This window comes from Heptranchias perlo, chromosome 3, assembly GCF_035084215.1.
Source record: "Heptranchias perlo isolate sHepPer1 chromosome 3, sHepPer1.hap1, whole genome shotgun sequence".
NCBI lineage: Eukaryota > Metazoa > Chordata > Chondrichthyes > Hexanchiformes > Hexanchidae > Heptranchias > Heptranchias perlo.
Window position 1 is genome coordinate 103806131 of NC_090327.1, and position 22435 is coordinate 103828565.

General features: G+C 42.4%; 1 protein-coding gene across 2 annotated transcripts in view; it reads right to left on the bottom strand.

The window, feature by feature from the left end:
• Positions 1–22435, bottom strand: part of LOC137318715 (dual specificity calcium/calmodulin-dependent 3',5'-cyclic nucleotide phosphodiesterase 1C-like) — a 478280-nt gene that overhangs the window by 166204 nt on the left and 289641 nt on the right. For both annotated transcript variants that reach the window (XM_067981388.1, XM_067981392.1), the window contains 4 exons: positions 13666–13779; positions 10745–10927; positions 5803–5869; positions 3779–3895 (listed from right to left, as the gene is read on the bottom strand). In XM_067981388.1, the coding sequence (XP_067837489.1) occupies positions 3779–3895; positions 5803–5869; positions 10745–10927; positions 13666–13779 (481 nt within the window). The remainder of the gene's footprint in view (positions 1–3778; positions 3896–5802; positions 5870–10744; positions 10928–13665; positions 13780–22435) is intronic.

The window sequence follows — 22435 nt, forward strand, 5'->3', positions numbered from 1 at the left end:
GAGCAGGAGGTTGATTTCATTAACAAGATGAGTTGAGAGAGGGTTTGGGGGCAGATCGGAGCTGAACAGGGTTCAGGGCTTTTGCAAGGGAAGGCTGGGGGAATTGTTCTGCTTGGTTGACAAAGGGAACAGGGAAGCAGCTGATCAGATGGTCTCTCTCCATGAGTTCCGTATACTTCTTGTTACTGGTGAAGGTGAAGGGGGCAGGGACAAGGGATTTAAGGAGATGGTTGGTCATAGAGAAAAGAAGCCAGGAGTTATCTTTGCTCTCCAGGACAATTCTCAGACACAACAGCTCTTTGTCTATTACAAAATGTTGGTTAGGTTGAACATTGGTTCAGAAAGAGTGGCACTCCTTAACTATGAGTCCTATTTCCAAATATCCTTCACGTGATCTATCTCTGACTCTTCCCTTCTATTCTTGGACTTCTTTCTCTCTTTATCCCTGTTGATAGGCTTTGCATAGACACTGATTACAAGCCTTTGAGTCTCAAAAACTACCTGGATTCTGGTTTCTCCCACCCCACATCCTGTCAGGCCTCCATCCCATCTCCCAGCCAAGGATCCCTCTGCACAATGGTTAACTGGGCATCTGTCGTCTTATGGGAGTGAAAGAGTCCTCCAATCCTCACCATCCACTCCACCTGCCTTCGCATTCGCCAGATCATTTTCTGTTATTTCTGCCACCTACAATGTGATCCAACCACCAAATGTATCTTTCCCTCCATTCTCTGCTCCACTTCTGTAAGGTTTGCTTCCTCTACAACACTCCAGTTCACTCTTCCACCATCCCAACTTCCAGCTGTCCTTCCTCTGGCATTTTCCTGTGAAACCATAGGAGATGCAATGCCAGCCCATTCACCCCCTCCGACACCACCGTCCTGAGCCCCAAACATTCCCATATGAGGCAGCAATTCACATGACAAACCAAACATGGATTAGGTGACTACTTTGGCGAATACATCAGTTCTGTCCATGAATGTGATCCTGAGCTACCTGGGGCCCACCACTTTAACACCCTCTCCTTTTTCCACTCTGACCTCTTGGCCTTGTACACTATTCCAATGAAGCTGAACACAAGCTTCAGGAACCATGTCTCATCTTTCTCCGAGGCACCCTACAGCCCTTTGGTCTGAACACTGACTTTGGTAATTTCAGACTTTAGCTACATTTTCTATTTCCTATACAGCAGGAATTACTGGTGATGTGTAGATGGGTCTATCAGTGTCTGGGGAAGAGGAGTGTCAAACCAGTGCTGGCAGGGGGTTGGGGTGCTGCACTTTCTTAGTTGACCTGTTCTCTCTCTGTTCCAAGCTGGTGGACCCTCTGTACTATGCTGCTTCTTCTAGTTTATTCTTAAGCCTTTTTTAATTTCAAACCTAATCACCAGGGTTTCCATCCCCAGGGTTTCTCACATTTTTCTTTGGCCTCTCACTTGCTTAACTATTCACATAGTTTCTTTGCTTCTTTAACGTCCTTTATTTCTTCAATGTTATTGTCTGTTACACCAATTCCATTGATGTTTCCTATGTGTTTGTTTCCCTGTTTGTTTCTTTTCCCTTATTTTCCCCCACCCCCTTTTTCTGATTGTATCAATATGCCTGGCCATCTCTTATTAATCAGTTGTGATGAAGGGTACAAGGCTGAAAGGTTAACTGTTCTCTTCACAGATGCTGACTGACCAGTTGAGTGTTTCCAGACTTTTCTGTTTTTATTTCAGATTGGCAGTATTTTGCTTTTTGTTTCACACTGGTTTAGTTGTCTTCTCATCATACAGCTCCAATATTAGAGAAATCTTCCTTTATATGTATAAATAAGCAGTTAGCAGAGACTTCCTTTTCCTTCCTCCCTTATTCTGTTAATTACTTTCACGTCGAAACTTATCAAAGCACTTTACATAATGAGTTACTTCGTCAAATGCGCTGTTGTCATGTAGACTAATGCAGCAACCATTCTACCCCAGCAGCATTCCACAAGCAACTAGGAGATGAATTACAAGTCAATCTGGTTCAAGAGAGTAAAGAAAGAAAGACTTGCATTTATCTCGCGCCTTTTATGACATGCCAAAGCGCTTCACAGCCAATGAAGTACTTTTGAAGTATAGTTGCTGTTGTAATGTAGGAAACACGGCAGCCAATTGCCCTGCTTTTCTTCGAAATAGTGCCATGGGGTCTTTTACGTCCACCTGAGAGGGCAGACTGGGCCTCGGTTTAACATCTCATCCGAAAGACGGCACCTCTGATATTGCTGCACTCCCTCAGTACTGCACTGGAGTATCAGCCTAAGTTTTATGCTCAAGTCCCTGGAGTGGGACTTGAACCCACAATCTTTGGACTGAGAACCAAGAGTGCTTCCACTGAGCCACGGCTGACATCACACAATTCTGGGTAATCCAGAACTCCCTGCTTCAAGTGCTACACTGGGATTTTAACACTTACCTGGATGGGCAGACAGGACCTCGGTTTAATGTCTCATTGGAAGGACTACATCTTTAACAATGCAGCACTCCCTCAGTACTGCACTGGAATGACAGTCTATATTATGCATTCAACCCTGGTCCAGGGTGCAAATCCACAACCTTTTGAAAATGGTACCAACTGAGCCAAACTGACACACTTTTCAAGAACTATTAATGTACACCTGATATGAACACAGAGATCTTGATTAAGAATACCCTGGAAGAAAGGGGAACAGGCACCTGTAAGCAATTCTGCTTTTACAGACATATCTATTTTGATTATGTCCCTGTTTTAACTTTTTTTCATTGTTCTGGTGCTTTCCATGTGGTGAGTAAGGGATGTTGCACCAGCCCCTGGCGGAAAAGCCAGGTCGTTGGGATTTTCTGTCTCCTTGGACTTTACTGAATGAGATGGAGAGTTCTGTACGATACACATGTGGGGCTGGAGGTGGAAAGCAGCACAATACCAGGAGCATCCAAAGCCTAAACAGACAATTCCTCATCAACAACAAAGCACAGACATGATCAGGAGATCAATGTTGTCCAAACGACTAATTTGAGACTGAGTTTGAGTGGGTCTGTCACAGTATATCGATCATAGAAGGCATTCTAAAAATCTCCAGGGGGGTTATGAATCCCATTTAAGGCCTGTTACTGCAACTACAAGAACTGTTGTGCAGAGGGATCACAATTCCTTGGCACAGAGAGGACCTCCTCCAACGTGGGCGTGTTCTATGTCTTAGCAAAAGCCTGATGAAGACAAAGAGGTGGGATTGCTGGCCGAGGGGAACTAACCTCCATTTCTATCGGTTATAATGAATTGTCCTGAGGCAGAGCTGTTCACCAGTTGATGACGATGACACAGCATCAGTTTACTTGCACAAAGTATGATATAAAAACAAGGACTGAATGTATGGGGTTTACTTTCCGCAGGTGCTCCCCTCAATCGTCTTACATAACTTAATTGGAAGCTCGTGGAAACCACAGAGAAACAGCGTAAGTAGGGAGATCAACTAGTACAATATGTATGTTAAAAGCTGCAACAGATGGGTTGGGCTTTACTATATTTTACACTACAGCATGTAAACCACTCATGTGGGTAAATAATTGTATATGTTGAGACAAAGCGAGAGAGATGGGATTGCTTTCTGTGCAATGTGAAAGAAATGAGAGTGTGAAGGAAATACCAAGGAGATTGCCTGTATTACTGAATGCAGCATTGCTATGGCAGTCCTCAGGCCAGCTAAAGCTTTTACAAGCAAAAATACCATACAAGGAATTTCCTTATAGTTCAAGCAGACTGAGAAGTCAGCCACTAACCTTGAAACGACTGATGAGGTCGTATCTGGTGAAAAGTTCATACACAATGAATTTGAGTGCGTGTTCTCCACTGGCCTCATTCAGTGCAAATACGTTGAAGGTCCATTTATCTACATTCTGCAAAACAAAGCAGGAGAGACAGCTCCATGATGACTGATTGACTTGCATCGTTGGTTTACACATTAAGGCCCGGATTTTCTGCAGCCAGCCCCCCATTGCAGTGGAATATGGGCGGGAGTTCCATTCCATTCCATTCTGCTAGTTCTCTGCCTACTTCTGGCCACCCATTTTTTGTTTTTATTTCTGCTGTGCTTAGATTCTCATGAGTCTTCGTGCCATTTGTTCAAATTCCCCTGTCCCCAGCACCATTACTGGCACCCATAGGATTTCCAATCTATTTGGGAAAAGAGGAGGATGTATGGAGGAATGCTATGCTCACTGCCCACCTGCTGGGACCATGACACATGTATCTGCAGACAGAGGTGTCCAGACCTCACTTTGGCAGATAATTAGTGTATGCAGTGTCAGAAGCAGGCACAGCACAATCAAAGGCCTCTGTGAATGCCTGATTGACTGTAATGTTAGCTACTTCCTCAGAAGCACCCCAATCACACGGTCACACTTTCAGGGGCACTGTAAGAAAGCATGCCACTTTCGCCATTGGCCATACCCACCAAGATGCCACCAATCACTTCTGCAGGCCCTGGCACTCTACGTGACAATAACTGTGGGGAACTATTTTCACAGGGTCTGGGTGAGTAGAGTTAGATGCAGATCAATGCCTTTGCTAGAAGGACATAGAGCTGGCACATCCTGTAACAATAACAGTCCACAGTAGCCTGAAACCCGTCTGCACTTCCTTGCAGGCATGCTGCAATGCTAACCCATCCGGATGATGCCATTGAATGCTTTGCAACCACTTCGCACAGCACCACCTCCACTTCAGCAGCTTTCAAACTGGGGTCAGGTGTTCCATTACTTGCTTGCACACTCATGTCTCCACCTTGGCTTTCTTTTCCCTTCATTTTTGCCTGTCTTAGTCCCCTGCCCCTTCTGCCTTGGAAAATATTGCTAATGAGTTGTGATGTCTTTTGAGGCTTATCAAAGGTTTTCAGAATTTTTGTGACACTCCTTTTAATTGTCCCCATCCCTTTAATTTTACTTACACACAATTTTCTGCTTTCACTGCTAGGGGGTAATTTTGATTTTTTTTTGTGGTGGTATAAAACGGGTGATATCGAGTCTCTCACGATTTTCTATTCCATTGAAGTCAAAATCAGGAGAGATGTAAAATGGGCTGGCGATTCGCTATCACCCCGTTACACACTATCACAGAAAGTCAAAGTTACCCCCCTAGTGAGCCCACTACACTTTTTGAATCTGCACCTGTAGCTATGCTAATGAGCTGACCTAGAAAAATCGGGTGTAATAACCCATCTCTATTCAAATCAGTCTAAAACCCACAATCAGGCATTAACAACACCAATAGTGAAAAATCTAGGCTGAACTGTCTCAAATGTTCTATCTATTCATTCATTAATGGTTCAGAAATCTAAGTAAATATGACAGCACACTTTTTAGATATTGGAACAATCAGTTAAGATGGACCAAACTTTGAGAACTATAATCATTGAGAGTAACTTTCATGTGTCATGGGGGACAAAACAGATGAAAATGAATTTCAGAAAAACAGAATATAAGGTCAATTTTACAAGTTTCAGCTTCCAACTCATAGCCTCGCTCAACTGAAGGGCAGATTGGACAATCAGGTTCGAAGGTCAGTGCACCCAATTCGTATCCGTCGTGGTTTTCCAGTCATTAATATTAATCAGGATAATACTGAGGGTCGTGAATTGGAAATGTCCACCTCAGTGCCCAACTCTGCAATCTTCCTTCTCACCGCACAAACTTTGCAGGCAAAGTTTTCAGGCACAAACTTGTAAAGTTTACCTCATAATAGCTTCAAATGAGTAGGAGACAAGAGATTGTTGATGTAGAGAAAAAAAGCATAAGTCAAAAAATACCTTTAACACAGTGATGACTGTAGGCGGGTAGCTTAGTCCAACCATATTTGATGTACGCCTGTACATTCTGTTCAGGGGCAGTTTAGAAAACAAACAGAATTAACACCGTAATGCTAGATTTGTATCAGTACCATTGGTCAGTGAGATAACATGCTTGAATTGATGCAAAATTAGACTTCAGGCCCTTAATCAGGATGCATGTTTTTCTTTACAGTAAGCAAATGTTTGTTCATTGCCTCTTCTTGTCAATAAAACATTTTCTTTCAGTAAAATCAGTTGCAATAAAAACGAAGCCAATAGACAGCATGGCAAAATATAGAGATAATGTTGGAATGTGAGGGCAGCAAGTTGATGGTAAGTTTTATGGAGGCAGTGATAGAATATTGATTAGCAAAACTGAAAATCCACTTGCATTTTGCTAGTTAACTACTTTTAAACTGCAACCTATTGTTAAAACTTCAGCGCCCAATGATGAAAGAGTCTGCAGCTAAGCTACAAGTAAAGTACCTTGCCTGCAGGGAACAATCATCAGAATAACCTTAGTTTTGAAGACATTCATGTTTAGTAATGGAATTGAGAGTTTTGCCAAATAACAGCTCTTTACTTGCAACTTAAAATGCAGTCTTAAAATTTTAGTCATAGAGCTTTCCCTCAGGAGACTATGCTGGGACAGGGTGAAGGGAGAATGAACGTGGTCATTAGAACAGCTTCAATGGGCTAAACAGCATTTACTTACTGAAAATAGTGGACATAGATTAGAAATTAATTTTCTTTTGTGGACTGGTACTCCCAACAGGGGCCGTGGTTACAAAATGCAGTTACACCCTGGTTTGAACCTAACACGCCAGCAAGAACATTCAGGCACTCCCAATTTATAGGGCAAGAATGGACTGTGTTCAGTCACTCCCAATTTACGGGGCAAAAATAGGCTGTGTTCAGTCAATCCCAATTCACAGGGCAAGAATGGACTGTGTTCAGTCAATCCCAATTTACAGGGCAAGAACAGACTGTGTTCAGTCACTCCCAATTTACAGGGCAAGAATGGGCTGTGTTCAGTCACTCCCAATTCACAGGGCAAGAATGGACTGTGTTCAGTCAATCCCAATTTACAGGGCAAGAATGGGCTGTGTTTAGTCACTCCCAATTCACAGGGCAAGAATGGACTGTGTTCAGTCACTCCCAATTCACAGGGCAAGAATGGACTGTGTTCAGTCAATCCCAATTTACAGGGCAAGAATGGGCTGTGTTTAGTCACTCCCAATTCACAGGGCAAGAATGGCCTGTGTTCAGTCAATCCCAATTTACAGGGCAAGAACAGACTGTGTTCAGTCACTCCCAATTTACAGGGCAAGAATGGGCTGTGTTCAGTCACTCCCAATTCACAGGGCAAGAATGGACTGTGTTCAGTCAATCCCAATTTACAGGGCAAGAATGGGCTGTGTTCAGTCACTCCCAATTTACAGGGCAAGAATGGGCTGTGTTCAGTCACTCCCAATTTACAGGGCAAGAATGGACTGTGTTCAGTCAATCCCAATTTACAGGGCAAGAACGGGCTGTTTTCAGTCAATCCCAATTTACAGGGCAAGAATGGACTGTGTTCAGTCAATCCCAATTGACACTGCCCGATTTTACACTCCATTGACTTCAATGCTCCGTCCACTGGCCATGTTCATTCTCCCTTCACTCTACCCATGCCCATGGAATCGAGGGAAAAGTACGCCCCTGGTTAGGAAGTTGACTGAGCGAAAGGCAACAGAGAGAAGAGATAATGGGTAAGTATTCACATTGGCAGGATGTGACTAGTGGAGTCCCGCAGAGATCTGTCTTGGGGCCTCAATTATTCACAATATTTATTCACGACTTAGATGAAGGCATAGAAAGTCTCATATCTAAGTTTGCCAATGACACAAAGATTGGTGGCATTGTAAGCAGTATAGATGAAAACATAAAATTATAAAGCGATATTGATAGATTAGGTGAATGGGCAAAACTGTGGCAAATGGAATTCAATGTCGACAAATGTGAGGTCATCCACTTTGGATCAAAAAAGGATAGAACAGGGTACTTTCTAAATGGTAAAAAGTTAAAAACTGTGGATGTCCAAAGGGACTTAGGGGTTCAGGTACATAGATCATTGAAGTGTCATGAACAGGTGCAGAAAATAATCAATAAGGCAAATGGGATGCTGGCCTTTATATCTAGAGGACTGGAGTACAAGGGGGCAGAAGTTATGTTGCAGCTATACAAAACCCTGGTTAGACCACACCTGGAGTACTGTGAGCAGTTCTGGGCCCCTGCACCTTCGGAAGGACATATCGACCTTGGAGGGAGTGCAGCGTAGGTTTACTAGAATGATTCCCGGACTTCAAGGGTTAAGTTACGAGGAGAGATTACACAAATTGGGCTTGTGTTCTCTAGAGTTTCGAAGGTTAAGGGGTGATCTGATCGAAGTTTATAAGATATTAAAGGGAACAGATAGGGTGGATAGAGAGAAACTATTTCCGCTGGTTGGGGATTTTTGGAGTAGGGGGCACAGTCCAAAAATTAGAGCCAGACCTTTCAGGAGTGAGATTAGAAAACATTTCTAAACACAAAGGGTGGTAGAAGTTTGGAACTCTCTTCCGCAAATGGCAATTGATACTAGCTCAATTGCTAAATTTAAATCTGAGATAGATAGCTTTTTGGCAACCAAAGGTATTAAGGGATATGGGCCAAAGGCAGGTATATGGAGCTAGATCACAGATCAGCCATGATCTTATCAAATGGCGGAGCAGGCACGAGGGGCTGAATGGCCTACTCCTGTTCCGATGTTCCTATGTTCCTACCCCATCAACATAGAATTTTCCCTTAGGTAATTAAATTAAGAACATAACATAAATACTCCCTGATCTCCAAAAGTAATTAATCAGAACTCCAGGACATTTTTCCACCCTTCCACTCCTGCCATGCAACCCTGGAATATAGACCTCCATATACTAAATACTTTACCCAGTAACCCACCCCACTTCACCTATCCCCACCATGTCTTCAACGCACAGAATACATCATAGTCTATGTTATCTGTGTAACCTCCGGTGCTATTCTGACCAATATTTATTTAGTTCCATTCAAAACAGTTTCGGGACTCTGTTCTTCATATCATTCAGTGGAGAATGAAAGTTTCTTTCCATTTCCAGTTTCACTGGAGATTTGTTAGTTTTCAACACATATCCTCTAACATTTAACAAACTTGGATCTCATTTGCCCTGAGTCTGCTTTACTGCATTGAAAAGAAACTCAGCTCTCGAGAATAAACTCACCAATCCCGCACTCCCAGTGGGGAACCATGTGATCTGTGAGGGCTACTTATTGATTGTAAAATAGGAAACAAAGGGCTTGAAGCACTGCAAATGTATCTTCAGCTCCTGGGAAATCACGTGCAAAAGTCAATACTACCGATTTGTGGCCCATCCAATTACCTAGTGATTACTCCCACTGACCTCTGCAGCAAATTCTTCAATCCATGCTCCTGGCAAGTGATATTCTGCTCTAGGAGTGCAGAGAGAGCCTCACCAAATTTACTCTAATGGGTAGAGCAGATCCTATGACAGATCCTATGTGTCCAACTATGTGCCATTGTCCTCGGCTTCCGCCACCAATTCCGTCCCCCTCCCTGCCCACTGTCTCAGGCTGTTCACAACCTCTGCATTCTATTTGTTCCTGAGCTGAACATTCAAGCTCATATCCTCTCCACCACTAAGTCCGTCGACTTCCATCTCCATAATATTGCCCATCTCCGCCCCTGCTTCAACCCATCTGCTGCTGAAACTTTCACCCATATTTTTGTGACCTCCAGACTGGACTTTTCTAATGCTCTCCTGGCCAGCCTCCCATCTTCCACCCTCCATAAACTTGAGCTTACCCAAAACTCTGCTGTCCATATCCTAATTCACAACAAGTCCCAACCGCCCATCACCCCTGTGTTCGCTGACCTACATTGGCTCCCAGCAATGCCTTGATTTTAAAATTCTCATCGTTGTCTTCAAATCCGTCCATGGCCTCGCCTCCTCCCTATCTCTGTATCTCCTCCAGCCCTACAACCCTCCAAAATCTCTGCGCTCCTCCAATTCTGGCCTCTTGCGCATCCCCAATTTTCATCGCTCCACCATTGGCGGCCATGCCTTCAGCTGCCTTGGGCCTAAGCTCTGGAATTCCCGAACTAAACTTCACCGCATCTCTCTCCTCCTTTAAGGCAGAGTTGGGCCTCTGCCTGCAGTAGGCATTCGCAGCCTCCAACCTCATTTCCCTACTGCACCGCTCACAAAGCACCTTGATACAGAGGTGACCAATGAAACATGGCATTACTGCCTGTCCTCAGACTCCCACTGATTGGAGGATCTGCGGAGGTCCCAGGGCAGACTTAAAATAGGAAAGCAAGTAACCTTTTTTTTTTTAAGTCCTCCAAAGGTGTTACTGGCTACTAGAGCCTTTTGGCTGCTGATCATCAGGAACCAGAAAGCCCCAGTCTCAGAGATCCAACACACAGCTGCAGGCCTCTCAAGCCTGCAGCTGCACTTAAATTTTCTCTCTCTTCTACCATCCTTGGACCATGCTAGGGGGCAAGCTGGAGCCAGGGGTACTCCCAGGCCAGGTTGATGGCCTGGAACAGGAAATATTGGCTCTCCTGAGCCTGGGCAGGAGCAGCGTTCTTTAGAGGCACTGTTCCTGTCCTGCATGGGCGAAGGGAACCAGGGAAATTTGCCCTTAGCTATTTTATGACATTTCTATTTGCCCCATGTATTTGAAGCAGTAGCTGTTGGCTACTAAAGTAGGAGGGTGGAAAATGTCCAGTTGCAAGTATTTCTTTTTGGTGTCACAATGACATTTTTAACCAGGACAGCATGAGTAAAAAGGCCTAAATAAGACCTGTCAGCCTCTAAAAATTTACAGAAACTTTCCTTACCTTTCGACAAAAATCCCAGCCTGCACTGCATGGACGATGCTGCGGAATCTTGGTTTTTCCTCTGTTCTCTTCAGCATCATCCCCATTTGTCTCGTAAAAGTGGAGGCCAGCCAGTCTCGGACCTCTGAGGGAACAGAGTCGGACTGGATGTTGCTGAGTTCATCTTCTGTATCCAGGAGACGTCTGCGTTTAAAGGAAACAAAACCATACAGGATTTTTTTTTAACATATGTATGCAAGATATTATATGCAAAACCCTTTTCATTCCAAATGTTCTTTTTGATGTGATCAGCCTCTCTGAAGCGTAAATACCAGGCCTGTTAACACTGGGCAAATCACAGGTGTGAAATTTGCAGTCATAAACTGGATACCCGAGGCGGGGGATCAATTCACAGCAAAAATTGAAATACAGTTAAAAGTGACAAGCTGCTTCTTTCACAGTGGATGGCCAAATGACTTCAACAAATTATTTTTCTCTCCTCTCTTTTATCTTTTCTCTTTTTTCTCACTTTCTCACTTCTGCCTGGCCATGGAATTTGCCAGTGTTTCTTCATCCTTTCTGTCACAAAGATATGAGGCCTACAGTTTTAAGATGGGCTTTTTACTATCACTACTGGTGCTGGGATAGGTTCATCATGCCATTCTTTTATCCGGAATGCCCGGAATTACTGCTGTATAGTTGTGTCAGCTCATGATCTTGAGGCAGGATCACAATCTCACAATATAATTATCCCACTGAATATGAGGGACATTGGTAGGCTTGTGAATTTAATGGCAGAACCTAAGTAATTCTTCACATCAATTTCTTTGTCTGAAAGAAAGATGGATTTTCATAATAGTTGATCATTCTTCTAGACTGGAGCAGCCCGCACTGTGGAGAATGGGTCTAGTGATTTGAAGATGCAGCAGAATTTCTGGTACAGAGTAAAGCTGTACTGCTACACAAATTTTAACTGAAAGTGGTTGAGAAATGAATTCATGGTCGAGTAGAGAGGCAAGTCTAGGCATTGGCTCTGTAGTTTATCAAAGTCATGACTCATAAACAAAATCATTTCCTTTTGTTATCCCTGTGGGCGTCTCAGGCTGGTTAGGTGAAACAACTACCATGACGGCAATGCTGTCTGAAGGGTCCCGTGTCCTGCTACGTAGGTGTGATATCAACACTATGCACACTACACTTTTCTTTTCAGAAGTGCCCTACTTTAATTAACGCTGTACGTTCAATGTATACACCGATCAAAGAGAGTAGGTTCAATACTTGAAAATCCTTCTGTTTTCATATTAATGGGCATGAAGTTCGAAGCAGCCTTGAGACATCATTGCAGAAGTTCTTCAAGGAAAAGTCTGCAGTCCAACCTTCTTCAGCAGCTTCATCGATGACCCTTCCTCCATCATAAAATCAAGAGCGGGGCTATTCACTCATGATTCCACAGAGTTTAGCTGCATTCACAACTTCTCTGATAATGAATACCCCATGCCAGCCTTCATCAGGACCAGGACAACAACAGGCTTGGGCTCAGGCAGGGTGCATTCATGCCAAATAAGTGCAAAGTAATGACCATCTCCAACAAGGAAAAACCCAACCACCTCCTTCTGACCTTCAGCAGTACCTTCACTGAATCTTCCACCATCACAAATTTACCAGAAACCTAACTGAACCAACCATGGCTATAAGCACGAAGGAAGGCATTGGGTACTTTGTGACAAATGGCTTACCTCCTGACCCCTCAAACCACCTCTACCATCTACAAGGCTCAAGTCAGGGGTGTGATGGAATACTCACCACTCACCTGAATTTGGTGCAGCCACAACACTACTCAAGGAGCAACTTCATACCATCCAGGACAGAATGGTGGCCCTGCTATTGGATTCAATATTCACCCCCCTCCACCACCGGTGCACTGTGGCTGCAGTAGTATTATCAATAGGATGCACTGCAGCAACTCGCTACACTTACTTAAATATCACTTCCATCAAGAAGTACAAAAGCAACAATGCCATGGGAATGCCATCATCTCCAAGGCCCCTTCCCTCCCCTAAGTCATATACCTTCCTGATTTGGGCATATGTAACCATTGCTTCATTGTTGCTGGCTCAGAATCCTGGAATTCTCTACCTAACACCATTGAGGAAGCATCATCACCACAAAGATTGCAGCGGCTTAAGGAAAAGGCTTACCACCACGATCTCAGAGCAACTAAGGGTTAGCAATGAATACAGCCTTGCCACCACCTGGTGATGATCTGTAATTTATTTCAATATAACAATTTACATCTCCATTAAATAAAACAATTAAAACTTCTAAAGACAAATATTGTGAAAAAATAAAGCTGCTATAAAAAAACTGTCAGATATATCTCTAATATACATGGAAAGTACGAGCAAAATGCATGTAGAAAGTAGTTTTGGTGAAATTGTACTGTACCGAATATAGAAAGCTGAGAAAAATTCCGAATATCTGGTTAAAGCTGAAAATCAGTGTTCTAAGGCCAAATGCAAAGGCTAAAATTAATTTAATATGTGTTCAAGTAACACGTTGAGCTCAAATTGTCACAGGTTGTCTTGGTTAGAATAACCAGCAGATCCTTCATTGACGTTGCTTACAGTGAGTGAGACAAAGATCTAAAGTGTGACATTTGAAGAATGACAGCTAAAGTGTGACAGGAAGTAAGTGTAGTGTTTACAGGAAATGGTATTATACACAAGACTTTTAATATATTATTTAGACAGTTATTGCAGTAAGGGGATGTAGGAAGATTGCACATCTGTGGCTAATGCGATGCTTCTCTTTGTTAACCAGAGAACATTGTAACTAAAATTACTATAAAAATATACAGGGGGATACTGGATCTCCTGACAGCACAGCTGAAGTCAAGCACAAATAAATGTACAGGCCCCTGTCGAAGTGGTTGGTATACATACCGTGTCTCATCAACGTAGACTGTCTCAAGTACTGAAGCTGCATACTCCAAATTCTTTTTTAAGTCTACGACTGAAGCTTCACCTCGTTCCAGCTGTTTGACCAAAGATCGCAACCTAGAACCAAACAAAAACTGTTATGTTAGCTAAAACTCTGCATGGCTGAGGGGGAAAATACACATTGGGAGATAGGGTTTATAAAGAATAGATCATATGGGTAGTGTTAATTTTACATAGGTTCATGTTTCTATGTCTTGAAGAGCACCTATCCATAAAGCGTAGTGCTTGACCAGCAGTGTAATTTGATCAATACTCTAAACAAGAGAAGCTTATAGTCAACCTCATGGGTAGAGGTATTTATCCTATCACATGGGTGGCCATGACATATTCTATTTAAAGCACTTGTTTACAATCTGAAAAGCTTTGTATTGTTTATAACCCAAAAAATGATTAAAGCTGCTTCATCGTGTTACCTTACCACAGTGGTGCAATTTCTGTAGAATTTTTAATTCTACTGGGATTTCTTGGCATCAATTCTTTTCTGCTACATTGTGCAATAGATTTTGCATGGGCTGACTCGGCAATCCCGCACTCCCAGCAGGGAGCAGCGTTTGTAATGAAGCGTGGGCTGGAGATGGAACTGCAACATTACACCCTGATTCGCTAACCCACACGTCCTGGGAGTGTGGGCTTATAGCACGATACATGAAGACAATTACTTAAATACAATCTCATTTTCTAATGTCAGTTCTGAGCAGGGTGATCTGAAAATAAATCCAATATTAATAAATTTGACGTTAAAAACACAAAAAGATTTGACACTAAATATAATGTACATAAAGAAGGCTTTATCATGCAGCACAAGGAGCCACTTAAGAACTAAAATATGGTCCTGCATCATTAAATATGGAGCTTCAAAACTTGCAAATTAGACTGAAAACCTGGAATGGAATTAATCTAGGCTGGTGGTTCATTGTTCCATTTCGAGGAGGTGTTTTTTAACCACTACAGCACCTGCTTTTCACATTTAAAAGATTACTACTCCTCATCATTCATCTAAACCGTTACACCTCCTGGGCATCTAAACCGTTACACCTCCTGGGCATCTAAACCGTTACACCTCCTGGGCATCTAAACCGTTACACCTCCTGGACATCTAAACTGTTACACCTCCTGGACATCTAAACTGTTACACCTCCTGGGCAATTATATATACCACATCTAAATCATTACACCACCCGGGCAATGATACATAACACATCTAAATCATTACACCCCCTGGGCAATTACATGTACCACATCAAAATCATAAGGTCAGAAATGGGGATGTTCGCTGATGACTGCACAGTGTTCAGTTCCATTCGCAACCCCTCAAATAATGAAGCAGTCCGAGCCCGCATGCAGGAAGACCTGGACAACATCCAGGCTTGGGCTGATAAGTGGCAAGTAACACTCGCGCCAGATAAGTGCCAGGCAATGACCATCTCCAACAAGAGAGAGTCTAACCACCTCCCCTTGACATTCAACGGCATTACCATCGCCGAAACCCCCGCCATCAATATCCTGGAGGTCACCATTGACCAGAAACTTAACTGGACCAGCCATATAAATACTGTGGCGACAAGAGCAGGTCAGAGGCTGGGTATTCTGCGGCGAGTGACTCACCTCCCGACTCCCCAAAGCTTTTCCACCATCGACAAGGCACAAGTCAGGAGTGTGATGGAATACTCCCCACTTGCTTGGATGAGTGCAGCTCCAACAACACTCAAAAAGCTCGACACCATCCAAGATAAAGCAGCCCGCTTGATTGGCACCCCATCCACCACCCTAAACATTCACTCCCTTCACCTCCGGCGCACAGTGGCTGCAGTGTGTACCATCCACAGGATGCACTGCAGCAACTCGCCAAGGCTTCTTCGACAGTACCTCCCAAACCCGCGACCTCTACCACCTAGAAGGACAAGAGCAGCAGGCACATGGGAACAACACCACCTGCACGTTCCCCTCCAAGTCACACACCATCCCGACTTGGAAATATATCGCTGTTCCTTCATCGTCGCTGGGTCAAAATCCTGGAACCCCCTTCCTAACAGCACTATGGGAGAACGGTCACCACACGGACTGCAGCGGTTCAAGTAGGTTCACCCCACCTTCTCAAGGACAATTAGGGATGGGCAATAAATGCCAGCCTTGCCAGTGACGCCCACATCCCATGAACGAATAAAAAAAAACACCCCCTAGGCAATTATATATACCACATCGAAATCATTACACCACCTGGGCAAATATATATAAAACCATTACTGCTGAGTATTTATCTATGTACCACATCTAGACCATTCTAGCTACTGGGACTTTTTTAAGTAAAAAATTGTGAGATATTCAGCTTTGTAATGTTACAATCACAACTTGAAATGTTAAATGGTGAATTAACCAATAAAAGGAACAACGGATGCAATGACTTGAAGCCTGATATGACACTTTTACAGTAATGTTTCTAACAAAGAAATAAGGATTTTATAAGAGGGAGCAATTTTGTGGATATTCATATCACCATGCAGTTTAGAAAGTGCAGGGATAGTTATTCAAATTCACAGAAAGGTCCCTAAAACTATCAAAATTCATTTTGGAATTCGCAAGAGGAGAGATAAATAACAAATGAAAGTACACAGTGCTTTGCATGTCATCACCTGCTCCGACATTAAGCTTGAACTTGAACAAAAGTAATTGCTTGCATTGATGGGGGATTATCCTTTAATAGTGGGTGGAGATTAGAACACAATTCTGAACTGCATGTGACCAGGTGGGGCCTAGTGTTTAAAATGTAGGATAGTAGGACTTTAGCCTCAGAGTGAATGATGGAAGAAATTTGATGGGTAAGATGCATGATGGGTATGTGACTCAGTCAACCAGGATTATTGCTTCTACTCACCTGCACATCACAATGATTTGAGATGATTGAAGTCTGATTTCAAAGGACAATGAAACTATAGAAATTAATAAAACCTTAAATCATGTTTTGATTTGATGGGAAATGCCTTACACACAAGCCTCAGACTTGTCACAGACTAATTAAGTCACCAATATACACTCTGTCCAAGGGTTTGGATCTTGGACAGAGTGTTGATTCAAGTCATTGCATCCGTTGTTCCTTTTATTGGTTAATTCACCATTTAACATTTCAAGTTGTGATTGTAACATTACAAAGCTGAATATCTCACAATTTTTTACTTAAAAAAGTCCCAGTAGCTAGAATGGTCTAGATGTGGTACATAGATAAATACTCAGCAGTAATGGTTTCATATATATTTGCCCAGGTGGTGTAATGATTTCGATGTGGTATATATAATTGCCTAGGGGGTGTTTTTTTTTATTTGTTCATGGGATGTGGGCGTCGCTGGCAAGGCTGGCATTTATTGCCCATCCCTAATTGTACTTGAGAAGGTGGGGTGAACCTACTTGAACCGCTGCAGTCCGTGTGGTGACGGTTCTCCCATAGTGCTGTTAGGAAGGGGGTTCCAGGATTTTGACCCAGCGACGATGAAGGAACAGCGATATATTGGGGGATTTTAACTATCATATTAACTGGACAAATCAAATTGGGCAGGGCAGCCTTGAGGAAGAGTTTATTGAGTGTATTAGGGATGGATTTCTTGAGCAGTATGTAACTGATCCTACAAGGGGGCAAGCAACCTTGGACCTGGTCCTGTGTAATGAGCCAGGATTAATTAATAATGTCCTAGTTAAGGATCCCCTTGGAATGAGTGACCATAACATGGTTACATTCCATATCCAATAAGAGGGTGAGAAGGTTGGTTCTCAAACAAGCGTACTGAGCTTGAATAAAGGAGACTATGATGGTATGAGAGCGGAATTGATTAAAGTGGACTGGGAAAATAGATTAAAGGGTAAGACGGTACATGAGCAGTGGTGTTCATTTAAGGAGTTATTTTACAACTTTCAAAAAGAATATATTCCACTGAGGAAAAAAGGGTGTAAAAGAAATGACAGCCATCCGTGGCTAAGTAAAGAAATTAAGGATAGTATCCGACTAAAAACAAGGACATATAAGGTAGCCAAACTTAGTGGGAGGATAGAAGATTGGGAAGTCTTCAAAAGACAGCAAAAAGTAACTAAAGGATTGATTAAGAAAGGGAAGATAGATTATGAAAATAAATTAGCAAAAAATATAAAAACAGATAGCAAAAGTTTCTACAGTTATATAAAAAGAAAAAGGGTGGCTAAGGCAAACGTAGGTCCCTTAGAGGATGAGACCGGGAAATTAATTGTGGGAAACATGGAGATGGCAAAAATGCTGAACAAATATTTTGTTTCAGTCTTTACAGTAGAGGACACTAAGAATAGCCCAACACTGGACAAACAGGGGGCTCTGGGGGGGGGGGGGAGGAGCTAAATACGATTAAAATCACTAAGGAATTGGTACTCAGTAAATTAATGGGTCTCAAGGCGGATAAATCCCCTGGACCTGATGGCTTCCATCCTAGGGTCTTGAGGGAATTGGCAGTAGGGATTGTGGATGCTTTCGTAATAATTTTCCAAAATTCTCTGGACTCAGCAAAGGTCCCGGCAGATTGGAAAACTGCGAATGTAACACCCTTATTTAAAAAGGGTAGTAGGCAGAAGGCTGGAAATTATAGACCAGTTAGCCTAACATCTGTGGTGGGTAAAATTTTGGAGTCTATTACTAAGGAGACAGTAGTGGAACATTTGGATAAGCATAATTTAATAGGACAAAGTCAGCATGGCTTTATGAAGGGGAAGTCATGTCTGACAAATTTGCTTGAGTTCTTTGAGGACATAACGTACAGGGTGGATAAAGGGGAACCAGTGGACGTAATGTATTTAGACTTCCAGAAGGCATTTGACAAGGTGCCACATAAAAGATTATTGCTCAAGATAAAGAATCACTGGATTGGGGGTAATATTCTGGCATGGGTGGAGGATTGGTTATCTAACAGGAAGCAGAGAGTTGGGATAAATGGTTCATTCTCGGACTGGCAACCAGTAGCCAGTGGTGTTCCGCAGGGGTCGGTGCTGGGTCCCCAACACTTTACAATCTATATTAACGATTTGGAGGAGGGGACCGAGTGCAACATATCAAAGTTTGCAGATGATACAAAGATGGGAGGGAAAGTAGAGATTGAGGAGGACATAAAAAACCTACAAGGGGATATAGACAGGCTGGGTGAGTGGGCGGAGATTTGGCAGATGCAATACAATATTGGAAAATGTGAGGTTATGCATTTTGGCAGGAAAAATCAGAGAGCAAGTTATTATCTTAATGGCGAGAAACTGGAAAGTACTGCAGTACAAAGGGATCTGGGGGTCCGAGTGCAAGAAAATCAAAAAGTTGGTATGCAGGTGCAGCAGGTGATCAAGAAGGCCAACCGAATGTTGGCTTTTATTGCTAGGCGGATAGAATATAAAAACAGGGAGGTATTTCTGCAGTTATATAAGGTATTGGTGAGACCGCACCTGGAATACTGCATACAGTTTTGGTGTCCATACTTAAGAAAAGACATACTTGCTCTCGAGGCAGTACAAAGAAGGTTCCCTTGGTTAATCCCGGGGATGAGGGGGCGGACATATGAGGAGAGGTTGAGTGGATTGGGACTCTGCTCATTGGAGTTCAGAAGAATGAGAGGTGATCTTATTGAAACATATAAGATTGTGAAGGGGCTTGATCGGGTGGATGCGGTAAGGATGTTCCCAAGGATGGGTGAAACTAGAACTAGGGGGCATAATCTTAGAATAAGGGGCTGCTCTTTCAAAACTGAGATGAGGAGAAACTTCTTCACTCAGAGGGTAGTAGGTCTGTGGAATTTGCTGCCCCAGGAAGTTGTGGAAGCTACATCATTAAATAAATTTAAAACAGAAAGAGAGTTTCCTAGAAGTAAAGGGAATTAGGGGTTACGGAGAGCAGGCAGGAAATTGGACATGAATTTAGATTTGAGGTTAGGATCAGATCAGCCATGATCTTATTGAATGGCGGAGCAGGCTCAAGGGGCCGATTGGCCTACTCCTGCTCCTATTTCTTATTTTCTTATGTTCTTATATTGACATACAACCTGCTTTATGGGTACATTATCCAAGCCTTTTATCTTTTAATACGTGACACTGGGGTCAGTTTAAAGATTGTTAGTCACTGTTAGTGTTAAATCTAGTTCTACATAAACCAAATACAAGCCAAGCTAATATAGACAAATCCTAATTCCTAGTTTATTCCAGGCAGTTCCCTATTCACAAAAATTTTGTAAAGTGTAAAAATGAACTTTTGTACTTTTGCCATTGTTTTTCCAAAAATGGCATGTAACATAATATTCCTTAATCCAAATTGTATCTATGCAAAGTAGGAGAAAGCAACATCTATTTGTGAACAGACCCCAGTATTACTATGACCATTCCTGTTGCAGACATCTCATGGTTTACAACAACCCTTTCTTCTCACCTACTCCCTGTAACATGGTGACAGAACACAGACAAGTGTCACTGCGAAGTCATAACTGTGATGTGTTAAAGGGATACCAAGAAATTCCATGCAGTTAGATTTGTCCATACTGGCATATTATTTAAAACGGATAATTTTGCTCCACTACATGGAGTCAAGGTTGCAACTCCAGTGACCATTGACTTAATCCATACTTTCAACTCCAGTGACCATTGACTTAATCCAACTTGGAAAGAAAGCAATTACAATATCCAGCATTGTACTCTGTTTCATCCACTGTAAATGAAATGTGTCTACCTTTTATAAGCCAGTGGTTTTCATGACAGTGATTATGTATACATATATTTTGAAACACTGGAAACCTCTGTGAACAACATTGAGTTACATTGAGTCTACAGCACAGAAACAGGCCATTCGGCCCAACTGGTCTATGCCGGCATATATGCTCCACATCAGCCACCTCTCTCCCTAATTCATTTACCCCTATCAGCATACCCTTCTATTCCTTTCTCCTTCATGTGCTTATCGAGTTTCCCCTTAAATGCATCGATGCTACTTGCCTCAACTACTCCTTGTGGTAGCGCATTCCACATTTTTACCACTCTTTGGATAAAGGAGTTTCTCCTGAATTCCCCATTGGATTTATTAGTCACTATCTTATATTGATGGCCTCTAATTTTGGACTCCCCCACAAGTGGAAACATTTTCTCTACATCTACCCTATCAAACCATTTCAGTATCTTCAAGACCTCTATTAGGTCACCCCTCAGCCTTCTCTTTTCTGGAGAAAAGAACCCCAGCCAGTTCAGCTTTTCCTGATACCAGAACTGAGAGGGTATACGTATCAACCTTGTGAATCTTTTTTGCACTTTTTCCAATACTTTTATAACCTTTTTATAATATGGAGAACAGAAATGTTCACAATACTTCAAGTGTGATCTAACCAAGGTTCTATACAAGTATAACATAACTTCTCTGCTTTTCAATTCTGTCCTTCTAGAAATGAACCCCTGTGCTTGATTTGCCTTTTTTATGGCCTTATTAACCTATGCCGCTACTTTTAGTGATTTGTGTATCTGTATCCCTCGATCCCTTTGCTCCTCTATTCCATTTAGACACTTATTTTCCAAGGAATATATGGACTCCTTATTTTTCCTACGAAAATGCACCATCTTACACTTATCCAAATTGAAATTCATTTGCCAATTAAACGCCCATTCGGCAAGTTTATTAATTTCTTCTTACATTTTAATGCATTCTTCCTCAGTATTAACTATACCCTCCAATTTTGTGCCATCTGCAAATTTTGAAATTGTACTTCTGATTCCTGAATCCAAATCATTGATGTAAATTGTGAACAACACTGGTCGTAGCACCAATCCCTGTAGAACACCACTTCCAACCTTTTGCCAGTCTGAGTAGTTACCATAAACCCTACTCTCTGTTTTCTGTTTTGTTGCCAGCTTGCTATCCGTTCTGTTACCTGTCCCCTTACTCCACATGCTCTGACTTTAGTCATGGGTCTACAATGCGGAACCATATTGAAGGCCTTTTGAAAATCCAAATGTATGACATCTACTACATTACCCTTGTCTACTCTTTCTGTTACTTCTTCAAAGAATTCAATAAGGTTGGTCAAGCATGATTTTCCCTCCTGAAATCCATGCTGACTACTCATAAAAAAATTGGAGCAGGTGTAGGCCATACAGCCTCTCAAGCCTGCTCCGTCATTCAATAAGATCATGGCTGATCTTCGACCTCAAGTCCACTTTCCTGCCCTATCCCCATATCCCTTGATTCCCTTAGTGTCCAAAAATCTATCAATCTCAGCCTTGAATATACTCAACGACTGAGCATCCACAGCCCTCTGGAGTAGAGAATTCCAAAGATTCACAACCCCCGAGTGAAGAAATTTTTCCTCATCTCCTAAATAGCCGACCTCTTATCTTGAGACTATGACCTCTAGTTCTAGTTTCTCCAGCCAGGGGAAACAGCCTCTCCGCATCTACCCGGTCAAGCCCTCTAAGAATTTTATACATTTCAATGAGGTCACCTCTGATTCTTCTAAACTCCAGAGACTATAGGCCCATTTTACTCAATCTCTCCTCATAGGACAACCCTCTCTTTATTATATTTTTATTTTCTAGATGTTTTTCTATTGCAGCTTTGAGTAAAAATTCCATTATCTTTCCTACCACCAATGTTAAGCTAACTGGTCTATAGTTCCCTGGACTTGTTCTATCTCCCTTTTTAAATATAGGAGTAACATTAGCTGTCCACCAGTCCTCTGGCACTATTCACTCT